The 19,152-nt window shown below is 39.2% G+C and overlaps 1 protein-coding gene across 2 annotated transcripts in view; it reads left to right on the forward strand.

The window, feature by feature from the left end:
- Window positions 1–19,152, forward strand: part of TLE4 (TLE family member 4, transcriptional corepressor) — a 97,628-nt gene that overhangs the window by 34,202 nt on the left and 44,274 nt on the right. For both annotated transcript variants that reach the window (XM_027446250.3, XM_038170739.2), the window contains exon 6: window positions 6,629–6,703. In XM_027446250.3, the coding sequence (XP_027302051.2) occupies window positions 6,629–6,703 (75 nt within the window). The remainder of the gene's footprint in view (window positions 1–6,628; window positions 6,704–19,152) is intronic.

Raw genomic sequence — 19,152 nt, forward strand, 5'->3', positions numbered from 1 at the left:
ACTATAAGCTAAAGTCTCTGATCACTGTTTGACAACCTCCTGGCCATCAAGCCAGGCATGGAGAACATAATTTTAATATAATCATGATCTTAACCATTTCAGTGACTTTCTCACTAATATGCTTGTTGTAAGAACTATATAGATAGACAACAGAGATGATGCGGATTGTAAATTTAGTAAATGATGTTGTCCCGCTTCTGTCATGGGTACTGTACCATTCAGTAAGGGCTTAAGTGCACTATTGTCAGTATGGTTTGTGACCACCATTTTCTTTTTTAGGCTTTAAATCAAAGCTTTGAGTTAAGTTTTTAGATCTGAAAACAGTATCTCTTACGGTTTCTGTGCTAGTGAGCCTTTGCTTTTCAGAACCACGGCCCATAAACTTTTCTTCACCTGTTTGCATGTCTTGTTTACCAAGTCCTACATCTGCTTCTCTGTGTATGCTCTGTGATGTCAAAGCTCTTCAGGCTACAAAGGAAATGGAGAGGTCAAGAAAAGTTCACAACTTCAGCATTTTTACATGCATTGACAAAGACAAAGGGAACACTTCCAAAAAGGCAGTGTACACATTTGTCTTGCTTGGAGGCAAACGTGTTTTTTAGTTCATCTAGCAAGAAGGGAGCAGGGCTAGACAGCAAAGAAAGATTGAAACGGGAAGTGCAAAAAAACTTTTCACATTTCTTGACAGTGCCACTGCTGGTGATAGTTTTCATATCAGGGTTAAGAAAATACTGGTGACTGCATGACTTCTATAAGTACAAACACTTCTTAAAATCAGGTTATTTTGGCAGCATATGCTGACGAGACAAAAGAGAACTGATCTCCAGTTTTGAGTGTTCTGCTAGTCTTGGTTTCTATCTAATTTGTATCTTTAAGAAGTGAGAGTCTTAATGGAAGCCTCTTTATTTCATCATCTAGATTAATAGAGAATTGAATTGCAGCATGCTTTTGCTGTTTATGCAGTTTGCATACAGTCTAATTGTGGAATAGTGGCTGAAAAATGTGATCAGACTCCTTTGTATTGTGCCTGAGGGAAAAATGAACAAAATACAGTGGTTACATGCACTGATGGCAACATTATTGCCTCATAATAGCACCAGGTTAACTTGTCTTATTGCTTGTTAACTTTGTAAGGAATCAATGGCTTGCGATAACTCACTTAGAAGTAAGAAATCGTGGCCAAAATCACTAGAGATCTCATGAAAAGGATGCAATTACAATACGTCACCCTACTGTGCCTTACTGCCTGCTTTGTTTCAAGGAGCAATCCAGTAAAATATTCAGGAAGTTCTCCAGACACAAAACTTGAGTTAGTTTTACAGTGCTGTAGATTACCTAAGTATACCTTGAAAATAATTTTTTTAACCTGCCTAAATATGCAGTCAAGTGGTACCTTGTTTTTACGTTGACTCCAGCTGAGGAAGACTGTAAAGAATATCCTCAAGAAAGACAAGCTTCCCATTTTGATAAGAAAGAATGACTTTGTGGTCGGGGCATGAGATGAACCTCAGGGGTGATCAGCGTTCAATTTCTGTTGCTGTTGCAGACTTCCTGTGTTGCAACAGCCATTTTCCACCTCTGTGTGATGTTGTAAGATATCGGTGTGTTCAAAGTACTTTCTATTATATATGAGGAAGGGGGTGCCTACAAGCTGTAGGTAAATACTTGGAGTAGCTGTTAGCACTCAGTTAACTTAGTGTAGATTGGCTGCAATTGGCATAGGTAGCTGATGTTCATATCATTTGATGATCTAGCCAGTTAGACACTATTCATTTGGGGTCTAAAGCTGTAAATTATGCCTCTGCTAATTTATGCTTCTTCTCTGCTGAGTGTACCAGCTGCAGCACAGCATGGCGTTTGCATAACCCTGCGGCTTTCAAGTGGAGTCTGGTTCCTGTCTGGTCAACATGGTGTGTGTGACTGGGTGCAACCAGTGACTATTGCCTTTCGACCCTGATAGTGTGCCCTGAGAAGCAAATGATCTCATGTGCTGGAGTGCTGTGTTTGTTCAGTGTGACTACTGTTACTCTTATATCATGGTTACCTGATTTTGAGTAAATATTGACTGTGTTTATATTCATGCAGACGCACCACAAGCTGACTGATTTACAGCTAATAAAGTAGTCGTGGCAGTCTGGAGCTCAGCACAAGCTACAAACGTTGCTTGAGAAGCCAAACAAATGTTCATAGGATTATCCCATGTCGACTCATGCCACATTTCAAGCATTATGTAGACTGGAGGAAGCTATGAGAAACATTTTCTGAAGGTTCACTATACCTTCCAAGTACCAGTCAACTTAGATAATAACAAGCCAACAACTTGCTCTTTAATAGAGGTCTTCAGTTTCCCATGCAAAATAAGGTGGTCATGTTTACTTAGAAGCACGATCAAATGCCAAACAATGTGCAAATAAACACACAAAAATGAAATGCTGCATGTGTTACCAAATCCAGTCTTTTCTGCTCAAGAGTCCTTAAATGTTATTCAAAAGGAAGTAGTTGTTGGTCTGGGATATGAGAGGCTGAGAAACTCTGAGAAAACTATCTGCCTCCATCTAGGGCTTGCCCAAGACTAGAGCTGAAACAAGTAAAAGGGAGCTGTCAGGTATCTGTAATCCTTCTACCAAGAAAGGCATCTTATTAGCAATTTATGCATATATCACTAGTAGTTTTCTTAGGATTTTATGAAGTGGTTGTTATCTCTTGTCTGAGTTACAGTGCGTGGATTCAGTGACCCTGCTGGTCCCTTTTAGTTTTCTAAGAGTGCTGTACTCCACTGTAAAAGTGTTTTTTCTCTCTGGTTCTCACTAGTGTTTTCAGCACTGCTTCATCTCATTATGCTGTCTCTAGATCAGGCTTTTCAGAATGACACTGCCGCAATTCTTAAGCAAGACCTGGTCTGTACTCCCTCTAAACAGATAATACAACAACAAAATAATATGAATAAAACATAGCAGAATCCACTTGCTTCTGCAAAGTCAATTGTTCATCGAGTTTTGCATCAGGTTTTGTTAGTGGTGCTGAGAAAGGCTGGAATTAAGTATTTTTAACACCAGCTCCTGTGCATGCTTGTCAGGAAGAATTTCTGCTGCTTGGCTGCCATCAGCATGGCTCACCTGTCATTGGAAGCAGCAGGGAGCTCTTACATGTTATAAAAAAAAAAAAAAACAAAAAAAACAACAAAAAAAAACCAGGTATTTTCTACCATGCTGCAATGCATGTGCAGGAGCCAGGGCTAGGTGACAGACAGTGTGATAAGACAATATGATGGTGAAAACGCTTCCATCCTACTTGTGGTCTCTGTTGCTACCCGCCATGAGACTGAAAGGAGAAGATTTTCCAACAGAAGGCAACTGCAGACACCGTTCATTACAGAAAACAGAAAGGGATGAAGAGAAGAGACAGGGAAGAAGTTAAAAACGAGAAATGATACTAGTCAGGGTGACAGGCAGGGCGCAGGGTATTGAGTTCATTGCTCTGGCCTGTTAAATGCGATGCAAAATACTGTTTTCTCATATCTGAAGAAAACCAGTTTGTCATTTGCTTGTGTGCAGGGAGGAAGGCTAGCATTAAAGTGTGCGTGAAAGCTGCAAACCCGTGTCTTTCTCGGTTGGAGAAAAGAAAAAAAAGTCACATTTTTTTTATTTCTCTATTTCTTACTTGGTTTTAAACCTTTCCATTACCACTTGAGGGGCAGGCTACTGTGTGGTGTTAACATGGTGCTGCAGCAGAATGCCTCCAAACATCCGTCTGGAAGTGGGGCGGTCTGTCCTTCCGTGCTGCCGCCCTGTTCAGTGTCTGCATTGCCTGCCCCTCACCTGGGCTTCGGGTTGTGCTGGGACCCCGCAGCGCTGCCCTGTGCCTTCTTGTTTGCTCTGCTAGATCTAGAGGTCTTTACCCATTACGGGGCTGTGGTCAGTAAGTGGATCCCCCTGCTCCCTTACAAGGGGACAAATAAGTTGGGGTCCCCGTGCCAAGAAGGTGCAAGTCAGCGCAGGGACTGCTCAGTTTTCTCTTGCTGTGATGCTCTGGTGTGTTTTGTTTGCATCTGTGACTCAAAAGTAGCTTATGGGTTGCTGGGGACAGGCCCCCGGTGGGGTGTCGAGGAGCAGGGAGGAAGTTGGATGAGAGTGGGTTGCTGTGCTGAGTTGGAAATGATGGAGAAGCTAATTACAGACCATCTATTTTGGGTGTTGTGCATACCGTGCCACTGAAGATTAAATCAATGTTAAAGCAGCTAGCAATAGAGAGTTTTAATTGTTTCTACTATACCTAATTTAGGTTCAGTGTTATAAGGCCCATGGGTTTTCTCCTCTCTATGAAGGCTTGATCCCAAACCTATTAGAATCAATGAAAGATGCCTTGTGAGACTGCTTAGGGAATTTCTGTCTTACAATGCTTTTCAGCAAAAATCTTAAAGTGAGATTTTGGTACTTGACCCTTCCACCTTCTGTTCTTCTCACCTGGGAATGAAACGATGTTTTTCCCAAATACTCTTCAGAGACATTCTTTGTACATTTGCTGTAAAGGAAAAGAAACCATTTAAACTGTTGTGGAGTTGACTTATTTTTTCAAAGCCTGGATGGAAATTGGAGTCATTTCCGTAATAGCTTTGATGTTTTAGGCCAGCTTTCTGCAGGTTCCTCAAAAGTTTTTCTTTTCCTCCCCATGGCCCTGGGAACAGGATTTAAGTAAATGGGTGTTGGAATTGTAAAGAGTGCTCATATGTACAAATCAAGAGCCACATTCCTGTGTTTATGTCCATGTAAAATGGCATTGCCTAGGGCATGTTAGGAAAGCAATGATGACTGTAAACCTCTCAGTAAATGAGGTGGGTTGTTTTTGTTTTTCAAATGATCAGTTGTGGTGTCTTTTTCTTTTCTTTAATATTATTTATTTATTTATTATTACAGGATCAAACGCTTGATCCTTTTTTGATATAATTGACCTCCACCAGCAAATGGTGTTGTAATTTTTATGGTCACCCCCTTGCCTTATAAAGCCACGTATCACAGGGCTTTCAGCTACATTATTGATGCAAGCTGTACCTGTCCTCATCACGTGATGACCTGGAGATGATAACACATCATCAGGAACTCGAGGCTTGAGAATTGTAATTTCCTTTTTAGCGGTTATCCGTGATGGTGATACATCAGTCACTGCAGGTTTTTTTCCCAAATGCCAAGAACACATTTGCTCATGTTCAGGCCTGCTTTTTGTTCTTTATGTTGGCTGCTCTTAAGTGACAGATTTGGTTTATGTTAGCACTGTAGCTTTAGAAAACTCTAAATGGGACTGCTGTGATTCTGTTTGCAGCAGTATGTTATTTGCTCTCCTGGCATTTCCGTCATTTAATTCTTCTTTGCTTAAAAACAAACAAACCTTAAAACCATTTTCTACCTTCCAGAAATGTTTCTAGATTACCTCTTTCATTATTGCAAGCATCCACTTCTCATAGCTGGGGGTCAACATTTTTCGTGGTTACGGGTGGATTTTTAGGCTTGGTTCTCCTTGTTCTGAGAGCTTTTAGGGGAAAGGACAATGCGATTTTTGTTTCTGTGTTGCAGACTCTGTTTTTCCTTTGTTACAAAGATAGTAGTGCGGGGAACACTGAGAACTGACATACCTGAGAGTGCCAAACCCTGGTGCAATAGAGCCTTTTTGTAGGGCCCTCACTCCTGTCCAAGCTCAGGCTGCCCTACCATGCTCAACTTGTGGCTGTAAATAAAAGGTGATTCACACCCAGTACCTATCATACAGCCTACTTGCAGTTCGCCCTGGCCCTACATTGCACCAATTTGTCACTCCTAATGCTGATCCTGCAAGGCTGCATGTACAGATGAATTTACCACCAGTGGAGCTCCAGACTGGCACAAGTCTGGTTGCAGGATTAGGACCTTGCTTTTATTTGTAGCTGATGTTTTCAGATAAATACCAATCAGTTTTCAGCATACAGCAATTTTGAATTTACTGCAGTAATACAGTATCACTCAAACTGAGATAATATAACCACTGAAGCTTGTAAACTGTGTTGTTAATTAGACCATGTGTTTTTGATGGACTTTTTAAAGCTATTAAAATTTACATGTTGGGGATTGAAATAATTAGTTCTCTTTCACGTGTTTGACAGAATTGTGAATGGCATTTTAAATTTCTTTCTTACGGTTGAGCTGCTTTGAAATGTACCAAGGAAGAGAATCTGTATATCCTTCAGTGATGTGGGCACTGTGTGGTTGTTGAAAATACATACCTTTCATTTTCCAGTATGCCTTTTTTTTTTTTTAATGAAAAAGTTTCCATGCCTTTGAAGAAAGTGGTTTGCTTTTTAAGGTGGCATGTAAATTCAGGAGCACACTGTGCTTGTGAACAAAAGGAAGACAGGTCCCCCATATAGCCAGGTTATAAAATAGCTCTTTTTGGTGGCAAGGGTGTAATTCTTGTCAAGTAATAGCATAAATAAAATCCTCCTCTTACCTTATACACAGAATTTGACTGCCTGTTAGAGAACAATTATTTCAAGCCCTGCATATAATTTAAAAGAATAAAAAGTTGAAAAAAAAAAAAAAGAAAATTTGTGCGTAGTATTTTGTTTAAATAATTTTATTCTGTTTCTGATCTTCATTTATAGCACCAGCAACAAGTGGTGCAGGCTGTGGAGCGTGCCAAGCAAGTGACCATGGCAGAACTGAACGCAATCATTGGGGTATGTGGTCTTTCTGTTTCAGCTCTAATAGTATTTGAAAACAGCTTTCTTCTTCTTTCTTTCTTGTTTTGAACGCATTTCAATCAGGTGGGCAAAAGCTGGGGGCAGTGGGGAAGAGTTGGGTAGCTTGATCTTTGTAAAAAGCTGGTTGCTGCTTGAAAACTTCCACTTGTGCTATGCTGAGAAGACTAAGAGGGTTGACGTCTGTGTTGTATCCATTCCCTGAAGCGGAGTGGCTGTTTTCTGTTGTCCTTTTTAAGCCACATTGCTTCCTTTGCATACTGCTTGCCAGCCTGCTTCCCTAGCCACACTAACAGATAGCCTTTGTATGATGCGCTGTGCGTTACTGAGGCGTTGGTTTATTCCCCTCACTGTTGCCCGTGTGTTTTCCTGTGTGGTGGCCCGAGACCATAAATATCCACCACACATTTCTCTCTGAATGCTAAGAAATAATTCAGCTACCTTTTGCTTAAATAAAGGAAAAAAAGCACAATAACCCTTCCCCAGTTCATTCACAGGATCCAGTCCCAGTTGTCTAAAAATACAGGTGTGGGGAGCCCCCCTTTTAAAAGCTTTACGACCAGCAGTATTGGCTGGTAGTACAGAAGCCCTGCAAGGTTTATGGGTGTGGGCAGCCACAGTGTTTACATTTTATGAGTGGAGAGGAAAGGCATAACAACAAAAGCCATGGCTGCTCACACTACATAAAATAAAGGTGAGAAGTCATAGCTTAATAGCACATTATTCACATGTGTAATTATGCAGCTGGTAAAAGCAGTTGTTTAAGTTATTCTAATGAAGACACTACAACTGTACTTCCCATATTCTGCCCCCTCCCAGACGCTTTTTCTTTTGTGTATAGATTATACATAAAAGTCTTTTCCTTTTTTTTATTCAGTGTATCAAACACACTTTGAAATGCTAATTATTCCATTTACTTTCATTAAAATTCAAATTGCTGAGTGAAGATGTGGATAAGGGTCGCCGAATAATCAATCTGAAGTGAAGATATTGCTTCAATTATGCCTCTGTCTTTTAACAAGGAAATCAGGACTCTCTGATCATTGCTGACGGTAGTGTAGAGCAGTGGTCTGATTGTAGCTTGTTTTTAATAGGCTGTTTCTAACTCTATTTTGTATCCCTCTGACCACAAGAAAACACTGGTAGTCAATTAGAAGATATAAATGGAAAAGAGTAACCTTTATTTCCTCTGAAGTACCCGTTAGAAAGAAGGGGGTGAATCAGAGCGAGTCGTGTAGAATCATGAATAACATTTGTTGTACGTCTTTTACGCTCCAGTGGGGAGAGTGGGAGATGAATAATTTCCCAATTAGTTTTCATTACCTAACCAAAAATATTGCCTTCTATTAACATTCTTTGCATAAAGTAAGTAGCTAAAGGTTGGCTTCTTTGTTGTAGAAGTTTTTATATGTCTGCTTTGCATGTGTGTATGTAGTGTTGGTGTGTATGTGCATGTACCCTTGTGTGTGTGCGTGTGTACATGCACACGCATGCATATGAATATGTCACAGTCTGTGTACGTTTTTGTCATTCACCCTTGCATATATTAGGGAGACTGTGAAAAGTAATTAGATTCCTAGTAAATGTTAAGTTTATTGATGTAGAGCATGTGGCATTGTAGATACTGCCTATTGCACTTGTTATTTAAGTTTACCCTGCCTTCATGAACTGCTAAACTACACAGAATAAATATAAACAGGCTAGAAGCTTGTCTGGGAGCCTGGCAGTTACTTCTATTGGTCTGCCCCCAGCAGACAGAAGTGAATTTTCTATTTTGTCTGTTGCTGTCTGAATTTATCTTTTCAAGTCAATTGAGATTCCATTGCTTGAAATCTTTGTAATATCTGAGTTTTGTTTCTGTGGATTAAAAAGGGATAGCTCTCATCTCCCTCAGAAGAGTGATTTTTACCTTCCTTTTTTCACTCTTGTTTTATGTTGACTTAAAAAATGCTGTGTAGCCATCTGTTTAGTTTTAGAGAAACAGGAGCAATACAGACTGAAAATTTCATGTACATCAGATTTAAAGGGAAGTAATCTAATTCAGTCTTTGAGAGATTCATTAAAAATTGAATAAATAAGATAGCAAGTTATCAAGAGAGCTTAAGTTCTAGTTGCATGAATACCTACAATAATTTCATGCCTGCTCTTAGAGAGATTCAGAGTCTGAAAATGTAGCATGGGACTCAAAAAGGCTTGTCATAAGTAAAGTGAATAGCAATAAAAAAAAAAAGCAGAGCACATAATTAGAAATCATGTCTTTTTTATATCTCTAATTATGTTGTTTTATATTATTTTGCTGCTTGGTAAGTCTGACAAAGTTTGTGTTCTTTTAACACCGATATTTAAAAAGCTTCCAGTGTTTGTTCTCTGTTGATAGTTTTTCAAAAGACATCTGCTAATTACCCACTGAATTTTGTATTGGAGGAAGGCAGAAGCAGTGTCTGAGTTTTTGAAACACAAATGTAGCTTAGATTTCTCAGTGTTTTGGGGCCATATTCAGTTCACCTCGTTGATGCTGAACTGTTTTTCGTTTGAGTGGAGGAACTACAGTTAGAGTTTAAAATGGATTTTACTGGAATGGAGTATGGCACAAGAAACAAATGTGCACAAATCATGTCTCTCTTTGTGTTTCACATATATATTTTTATATGAATGTTCTCTGATTTAATGGAATCTGATGAAGCACCTTTTTAACTTTGCAATATTATTCTATCTTCATTGGTAAATGAACCAAATCACTGATCCGTACAGTTTAAATGCAAAATACTGAAGTGAGCCTGGAACCTGGAGAGACTGCTTGTTCTCCTGACAATAAACTCGTTGTGTTTAATGGAATGAAACACTGTTATAATGACTTCTTTCACAGGTCATGTTCAGTTTAAAACTGTTGACGGACTGAAACAAGTTAAATATCATCCATCTTCTTCTTGCGAGATACAGGGAGAAAAACTAAACCGAAACTATGTATCATAAGCATGCTCTGCAAGAGGATTGTAAATCTGCATCTGGTGGTATTTGCCCCGGGCAGTGTGGTGCAGGATTCTTGCTTGAGGTACTTAGTAGGGCACAGTCAGTGTCCCTCTCCAGTTTCGGTGCATCGGCATGAGCAACATGATGCATCCAGTTGATCTTGTCATGTGCCATAGCTGCCTTGTTTTTAAATTAAAAACTGCAAGTTCACACTGTTGGAACAACACACAAATTGTAGCCTTAAATCAGTAATATGATCTAATTAGGAATGATGTTTTCATTTCCTGTATTCCTAAATTGAGCTGTCTAACTCTCTTAAAATTTTATTTATTTATTTATTTTTTTAAAATCCATTGTACTATATAATCGGAACATGCTGTGTGAATGTGGTTACGTTTTAATAAGGGAGCCAGGGAATTTAACTTGCAACTTTATAAGAATTTTATCAGAGTATGTTTTTTCCCCCTGTTTTAAAATAGTCAGTTTTAAACTGCATTTGGATAGTAAGACAGAAATGGAGGCTACTGCCTGTTTATCACAGAAAGAGATAAATGCACCAAAAACTTAAGAACAGGTATGTGATGGTGTTCAAAGAAAATGCAGTTTAGCACAAGAAATGCTGAACCTCAATTTTTAGCAGTGACATTTTAATGATAGGAAGTCTGCAAAATTATTTGCCATCAATTGTGAAGGCAATAACAAGCCTTGGTGGTTTTTCACACTCTCTGTGTTAAGTGCTTTCAGAATGACAGCGTAAACTGTGTTAGAGAACTCCAAGGAAGTAAAACTGATTAAAATGTTCATGCTTGAATGGTGCTGATGGAATAGTTCATTTGGACTTTCTCTACCTCCTGCAGCTCAAGCTGAAATATTAAAATTCAGTGGATTTAAATCTCTCTCCCCTCAGCTCAGGAAAAAAACATTACATTTTAATAGGTTTTAAACTCATAATTCATTGGTTTGGAGCAGCACTATTAAATCTATTTAAATATTACTTGTATTACTAAGGAAATGATTTAAATGATTTTGCCTTTACCATTCTATACATCTGGGTAAAAGTAAAAAAAAAGAAAAAAAAAAAAGGAAAGAAAAAAAAAAGAAAAGAAAAGCTTTGGTTTGATTTTTAAGCATTTTGTTTTATTATGTCAGTTTTATTGTCTTCTTTAAAAATAAGCAAATGGCATTTACTGGAAAAAAAGGATGCCTCTGTATTGTGACATATAACCATCAAGCTATAAAGTTCCTTCTTTAATACACTGCTTGTCAAAATCTCAATCCTGTGTTTGAGGCGGAAGTGCTTGTTTGCTCCATCTCAGAAAGTATGTAATTTCTGGTTATTTTCAAGTGAGTGTTCCATTTTTACAAATGTGGAGAACAACGCCTGTTTAAGTAAATTATGTACCAACTTTATAGGTGTGCAGGTACACAAAGCTGTGGAAGTATTCAGATGCAGATAGGTGCACACAGGCTATAATAAAAAACTTAGCGTCAGTGCATGCTGTTGTTCCCGTGGCCCCCGTGCTCCAGAGCTCCTGCTGCTAGGTGCGAAGGTGTGCAATTTAGAGGCATTTCTGCCTCCTCACGGATGGTGTTTTTTTTTTTTTTTTTTTTTTTTTTTTTTTTTTCCTGCCTTTTGTGTGTGCCTGTGCAGTGGGGAAGAGAGGAGAGGTGCTTCTTGCTGAGCCGCAGCACTTGGTGGGCCGATGTTGCTGGTGGTACCTGGGCAGAGGAGGGCTGAGGCTCGGACTGGGAGCAGGGATGCTCTTTGCCACCCGGTGCCCAGTGCCCAAGCAGAGAGATGACCATGGGGAGGTGTCGCAAAAGCTTTTCCTGTGTAAACTGTGAACGTCTGCATTACGGTTTTTGTGGTAAAGCCATTCCTGCCAAATGTGTGCCTTCAGAAATGGGAACTTCAGCGAGGATGGGGAAGGGCAGCAAAATGCCCAGCTGTGTTGTGGCACTGGCACAAGCTGCTCATCTCTTGGCCCTTTTGTATTGTTTGTGCAAGGGCTGTGCTGGTCTCAAGCAGTGGTTGAAGCTTAGATGCTGTAAAACAAAGTGGCCAGCTGCTGTATATTGTACACAGATTGTTATAGTGGGAAGGTGGCAGACAAGGTTGACTTAATGGGTACGTGCTTTTGGTTGTGTTAGTTGTGTACCTGAAGAAATAACCGAAATGCACTCCTCCCTGTTTAATTGCTCCTTTGCTCTTTGTATACTGAGAATGTGTGAGACATGGTCTGCAAATTTTTTGACACTGCCTAATCCCTGAAATTGAATTGTAGGAGGAAAAACATTTCTGCAAACATTTTTTTTGTTTTTAATTATTTGTCTGAGGCATGGCTGGGTTGAAGACACTGCTTTTTTGGGGCGGGGGCAGGAAGTGGAGAGTTATTTTTTTTTTGTAGTGTTTTCCCATGTGGCAGCTTCAGAGAGAGCCTTATAGGTAAGGCCTGATTTAAATAAATCTCTTCCATATGCAGCATTATCCTGATTTAAGGAAGGTGAAAATGAAGTACACAAGATCTTTTTAGGGATTTTTGAGAGAAGTAATTAGAATGTAAATAATTCCAGGTTCCATATTTCCTGAAAAAACGCTCCAAGGGTGGATTTTAAATGCTGTTTCTACACTTGGAATGGGCTGCCACTATTTTCCTCTTTATGCAAGCTGTTGTAGCTACTGAATTTATATTGGTCTATCACTGTAGGAGCAGTCAGTAACATGTTTCAGGGCGAAGTGCAGACCACTTATTACATCCCACTGCCAATATGCTGATGCCAGAGGCCCTGCTCGTTATGCTTAAGTAAGTGCATATGACACGAGTGCTACGGCTCACATGCTGTATCTGATCAGGCAGGAGAGCTGACTTCTGCCTCCATGTTTCTCAAGATTTTCCAAACTCTGGCACCACAGCTAATTGACCACCACATCTTTTCTGGGGGTTAGGATTAATCAGTGCAGATTGGAGGAGGATTTTCTGTGGAGATTTTTTCTTTGTGCATGAAGATCCCAAACAAAGGCAATTTGCTGAAATTCAACGCAGCATGTATCTATAACTATGAGAAAACTGTATCTATAACTATGAAAAAACTGAAAGAGCTATGTAGTCTGTGCTTTTTGGCAATTGCTATCCAGAAATTTGATTTACTAGGGGTTCACTCAAAAAAAAAAAAAAAAAAAGGCATTAAGCAAATGCATGTATGAGATACGTGATATGCATTTTATGCTAAGACTGCATGGCTCTTTGACTTTACCTTGTGAGGAAGTTTAGAAGTGAATTACTGTTGCCACATTAAAAGCTCTGATGGTAGAATCGCTTATAGATTTAGCAACTCAGGTCTCTGTATGATCAGTGGCATTTCTTTTCTTCTAGCTTTTACTGTTATTATTAAGCTATACATCTCAGATGGTTCTGACACCAAGTCACAGTGGAGACACCATTTTCCTACCATCTGTCCAGAGTAGAGAAAATCTCTTCCCAATGTCCATGGGTAGGATGTGAATAGAGTGTCTGGATAAATCAGGTGTGTGTAGATAAGATAAATCAGGACAGCGTGCACCTGTCCAGATCTGAATTTTGCCCTCTGTAAATGAAGACACCCCATTGCTGCTGTCACTATTCTTTTCTCTGCACTGGTCGTTGTAAACGGTTTTAAAGCAGAGGTTTGTAATGCGAAGCACATGTGAAGCCACTGGTGTTTCTTACGGTAAGACCTTGAGCACAGCTGCACTTGGTGCTTTCTGCCTTCTCTTGCATATGCGAATTTCTTTTTCCTAAGCTAACAAGGGGACAGGGAAGAAGGAAGAGGAGAGCTTAAGTGGCATGATTTATGCAAGAATTTCTGCCCTTTATTAAATGGTAATACAAAGTGATTTTAAAGAGCCGAATTCTTCCTCCCTCCACTCCCAACGTGAAAATGAGAGAGGAGTCCTGCAAACAGAAAAATGAACTACTGAACTCTGAGATTCTGGGGAAAAATGCACTGGCCTTTTGTGGGAAACTAGCTTCCCCCCCATCCCCCATTATTAAAATGCTGTCCTCTTTAACCACAGGTCTTTGATTTGGTAGTGGATCATATTTTTTTTTGTTGTTGCTTTCATCCTCTGTCTTTGCTGTTTCGCTGAGTGAAAAATAGTCATAAGGGGGGAAGGGAGGACAAATGGCGAAACGTATCCTGACAGATGTTCCTGTATATATGATTAAGAACGGAAATGTTCCCTGCATATATTGCCTTTCATCCCGCAATATGATTCTGGAGTTGACTTCTTATTTGTAGATCACTTTAAAGATCTTTAAGGCAATTTGTAGAGATATGATTCTGATAGTTTCTTTGTTATTTATGTAGGAGTTCTAAATGCTCCCCTTCTGATTAATGACAGCTATTGATTTTTCCCTTCCCCCCATAGTTTTCTCAGTGGAGCTTGCTTTCCTTCTGTGGAATCAGTATCCTCAAAGACAGAAAATACTGATTCTCAGGGAGGAAGAATTTTGGCATTTGCTTGATGGCTTTTATTTATTTACTTACTTATTTTTTTATTTTTTATTTCTGTTCTTTTAATTTATCTCATTTTTCTCCGTTTTTATGTTTTTTCATTCTGTCCTGGATTTTCTAACCTGTGCATCTGTTTTCCTTTGTGAGCAGAAACAAGCACTGTGTTTGCTGCAGATGAGCTCTGTGTGAGGGTACTGAGTTCCCACCAGTTTCTGATGCCATCCTTTCACATTGGGCAGATGCAAAATGATCATTCTCTTACAAGTTCGATCTTAAGGATAGTAGGTTGCCATATCCTACATCTTTAACACAGTCTCTTTAAGACAAACCAATCATATGATATATGTGTGTATAGCTCCAGGACTGTTCCACTGGAAGAGCTATTGCATGACTGTACTTCTGTGCTGTTTTGCCATGTTGTACCTTAACATTAAAAACAACAACAACAACAAACTGGTTTGGGATGGTATGCCAGCAGATAAAGGAAACAGAGACAGTGCACATCATGTCAGGGGGTGCTAACAGGCATGACAGATAAAAATTCATATCATTTGAAACACGCTTAAAATTGTGTGTGCCAAAGCACTTCCTTTTCTTGCTGGTCTTTGAACCATTGACACTGTGTACTCCAGCCATTGTTTTTATCTCTATATATTCTTTACCCTGATTAGCATTTTGTGTGTATACTATCATAATAATGTTTCTCTCTGAACAGTCAGTCACTTCACCTGAATAATTTCATGAAGCTAAATTAGTCAGATGCTTTAGTGTCCCCCCAGCAGTATATATAGCAGGTTTGTGTGTGATTACATATCTTTTTGAGATGTTAGTTTGTTAACATTAGAACTGTCTTCGGGTTAGAGGAGTATGTTCAGGTTGTTTGGATAATGGCTGCGCACTTCCAGGGTCTGTAAAGGAAAAAGTGGTAGATTACTGTGACACAGAGCTGCTTGGAAATTATCCAGTAAAAACTTGAACCTTTTCCAGGAAAATAGGTTTTGAATGTGCTGACTATAACAAGAGAGCATTAGAAGCTAATTTGTTAGTGGGTTTATTATCACATTTTGCTTTAAATTTGATCTCTTAAGATGTGTGGGGAAAAGAATTAAGCTAAGCATCAATATTTATAATTCCAGTTGTAAAAATTAGTGATACTCAGATAAGAACCTTTTACAAAGCCTTTTTATGCATTTGTTTAGACGTGGCTTTGGGAATTATTTTTTCCCTTGTCACTGTAGATTAAGTAGAAGAAAATTCAGAAAATTTAAAAACCCAAACCAGATTAATAGCAACTAGATGTTATCTTTATTTGATATGGCTTGGTAATTGTTGAAATTTTTAATTCATTTTTTAATGACAAACTGATTTAAGTGACTGTCTTCCAAAACTTATTACCAAAAAAGTGAAGTTTTCTTTTTTTGGCTTCTTTCTGACTGCTGATTTTACCCTTGCTCTTATATTTTTGTGTGTTGGATATTTCTTAAAAACAGTCCAGTAGCATTCTATAGGGCATGTTTCTTGGTTGGTAACTGTAGCTGTTTTTATTTCTAAATAGTTCTAGAAAATTTACAGCATAATAAAGCATGGTGTACTGTTTTTGCAAGTTTTCACCTGTTATGAAAATGCATGCTTGATTTGATGCATACTATAGTCAACTGTTCTAGGGTTGTCTAGTTAACCATATGCTAAGAGTTCACAAATGACATGACTAAGGATAATAAATTAAAGAGGAGATGAAGGAGTGGGAAGTGAAAGCATTACAGCAACATCAAAAAATTGTGTGGTTGCTCAATTGGTTTATTTTCAGGCATTCCTTGCAAGTTTTTAAATTGTATCGGATTTCATGATCTAAATTCATTCTATAGGCAGAATGAATGTAACCTGCTTTCTACAGGGGCATATTTGTGGGGAGAATATCTGTCAGTTTTCTTATTTCGTATCTTTGGCATTTTGAGGACTAGAGAGAAGACCACTTTTTTTTTTTTTTTTTTTCCTTGCTACTTTGTATCACTAACCAGATGCCTATTGGGTAAGGAATTGAGGTGTTTTTCTAACTTTCTCTGTAACCAAGCAGCTGTGTACAGGCCAGTCTAGAAGATAATACTCACTATTGATGTTGATGGGTAGTGAAAAAGCAAAACCAAGCTGTGAATGTTGCAGACATTTGAACATAGTAATAGATTTCAAAGGTTTGGATAGAGCAGCTGGGAAGGTGCTACCACTTTCTGGCTTTGCCTTGAGTATGTGTGTTAGAAAACAGTGCTTAATTATGTCGTAATTTACTTTTTTCTTCTTCTTCTTTTATGATTGCCAGCTTTGTCCCCACAAGGCATTGTGTTCTGAGAGCAAAAGTCTACCCAGTATTTCACTTGTATTTTTTTCATTTGTGTTTTCAGACCACTTTGGACATGTCTTACTTTGGACATACAACATTGCTCAACATGTTGGAGGAGCTCATAGTCCTTTTCTGTACTGATGCAGCCCTACTCCCAGTCCACATGTTGTTGAACTTCCAGTCCTACCCCAATCTATAACTATGCACCACGTTATCTGCAACTGCATGGCATAAGCAAGTGGGTCTATAACAGACTTTGGGATGTTAACTTAGGTTAGCAGTCTGCTTTTCATACCAAAGTGTTTTCTCTGTGCCATCGCAGTGTAACTAAATCACACCAATTTTCTGCTGTACCAGTGAATGGCACTGTGTTACTATGGAGCCATCTTCCATGCAGATTTCATGTTCCCATCACTTTCCATGAAAGATCTTCAGAGTCCCTTCAGAAAAGTTGTATGCATGGTTTTCTGTGGCAGGAAAGCTGTGGATTTGTTTTTTTTTTTTTTTTTTTTTTTCACCTACTCTCTTCAGTTCTTTTCAGAGGTGTCTGCAAGTCAACGTGCAAGGGAAAACATTTCAGTTCTTGGCCAAGAGAATCTGGGCCAGCCATGCAGTTCTGGGTGATCTCAAGCAGCTGCACTGAGGAGTCATTGCACATGCTAATCTTAATGCCCAAGTTATGTCCAGGAGGTGTTAATGTTTGGCATAGCCAAGATGCAGAGCCTGCGGTGCTGTATGGCTGAGTTATGTAGAAAAACTCCCAACAAAATCCAGTGAAAATGCCATTGCATTTTTACGGCCGTTTTCTTCAAGCTCCTTGGAAACCATCCTGTGTCCACAGAGGAGGTCATATAATGCAGATTAGGTGGATTGGTAGGCAAATGTCTGTGGATTGTACAGAACTGTGCAATGAGTGACCCTTACTTGTATACTTTGATCAACAGTGAAAGAGTTAACAAGAACAAAACTCTGTCACTGCTGGTATTCTCTAGCTCTTATCAAAGCCACTGGCAAACTCAGGAAGACATCTTCTTGCATTGGTTTATAGCACATTTTCAAAGAGGAACGGGTAATCCATGTTTAAAATGAAATCCAAGATTCTGGATTACAGGGGCTTTTGTCTACTCATATTCTTTCTCTGTTTATCATCTCTCTCTGTCCTCTTCCCTCCACAAATCCAGCATGCCAGCTTGTTCTCTTGCTGTAAGGTAGCCCCATGCAAGTCCTAAAGCTAAGCAACAAACAGTTGTCTCTTGTTTCATTCTGTTGTAGTTAATTTTCAATTATGAGCAATGAAACATCCTTCTATAAGAGCACTAAACAAACAAAAAAAGTGTTTGATACTTTCTGTGAAAAAGGACACTTAACTAGAGTGACATGGGCTCGCAAGTAGGGAGAGGATTGATCTTTCTTTCTCACCTGCAAGAATCTTGTTTCTTTTTCTTTTTGTGTCTTTTTTTGTCCTATTTTTTTATATTTGTGTTATTTTTTCCCTTCCTTTTGGGTCATTCATTTTCCATCCCTGGCACTGGGCTGAGTCAGATGCCATGTACGTGCTACTGTCACTCAGATTCCGCAACCTAGATTGTATTCTGAAAACTAAGAGAAGGATCTCTGCCTTCACAGGAAAGTGTGTGCGTGCAGGGTGCTGCATGAGTTATGTGGCGTGCAGTATATATGACTTGCATTCTTTTACTTTCAGCTCACCCATATGTAAAGATTCATGCTAGGGAGGGGAGGGAAAATTCAAGTGAACAGTATTATTGCCTCTCGATTGATTAGAGAGTTAGGCTGTGAGGTGGGAACTGAATTTAGATTCAAATGAAAAACAAATAAAAGCAAAACTTGAGTCTCCGCAATTAGGAGTTTAAAATGGAATGTTTTTATGCAAAGTGAGTTAAGTTTTTATTTCTTCCTCTTCCAAAGTCCTTTATGAAGATGTGCAGGGAAGAGAGCAATCCTAGAGGACTTCTGATTTGATTTACCACGAGTCCTGAGAAGTGACTGCTTGGAAACTAAGAGAAAATTTCAAAGCTAATCTAGTTTCTGTATGAACAGAAATTAGTTGGACAGTTAGTGGGCAAGTCTTGGACCTAAGCAGATCTCTCTTGGGATGTATTTAACATAACTTTTTTTTTTTTTTTCATGCCTTCCCATTCAGTAGCAGCAAACAAACTATCTACCCACGATGGTTAGCATAGCACAGAGCTTGATGCAGCCCTGGTTGAGGTCAAGCACTCCAATTCGAACCTCTCAAGGGCTTTCTCTATGTGTTGCCAGTGTACTGGTAAAAATGACTTTAAACTCTTGTCAGCGCAGTTACTGGTGCATGCATCACAGTCCCACTCAAATAAACCTGTCACAACACAGAGTCAGCAGCTAGAGAAGAGTACAAGGGCAGGCCTCTAGCTTTTCATTCGAGCATCACTAAACGTGCACAGAGTGCCCAATTATTTCAGCATTATTGAGCAAGCCTACAGGAGGACCCAAGCCTTGCTACATTAGATTTTCTTTAGTAATTTGCTCAAGTACCGCTGAGGACACTTAAAGGGCTTAAAACGGTGGCTGCAACCAGTTTCCTTTTCTGGATTGTTAATTCAGGTTTTCTCTTTCAAATTAACTCTCACTG

This window comes from Anas platyrhynchos, chromosome Z, assembly GCF_047663525.1.
Source record: "Anas platyrhynchos isolate ZD024472 breed Pekin duck chromosome Z, IASCAAS_PekinDuck_T2T, whole genome shotgun sequence".
NCBI lineage: Eukaryota > Metazoa > Chordata > Aves > Anseriformes > Anatidae > Anas > Anas platyrhynchos.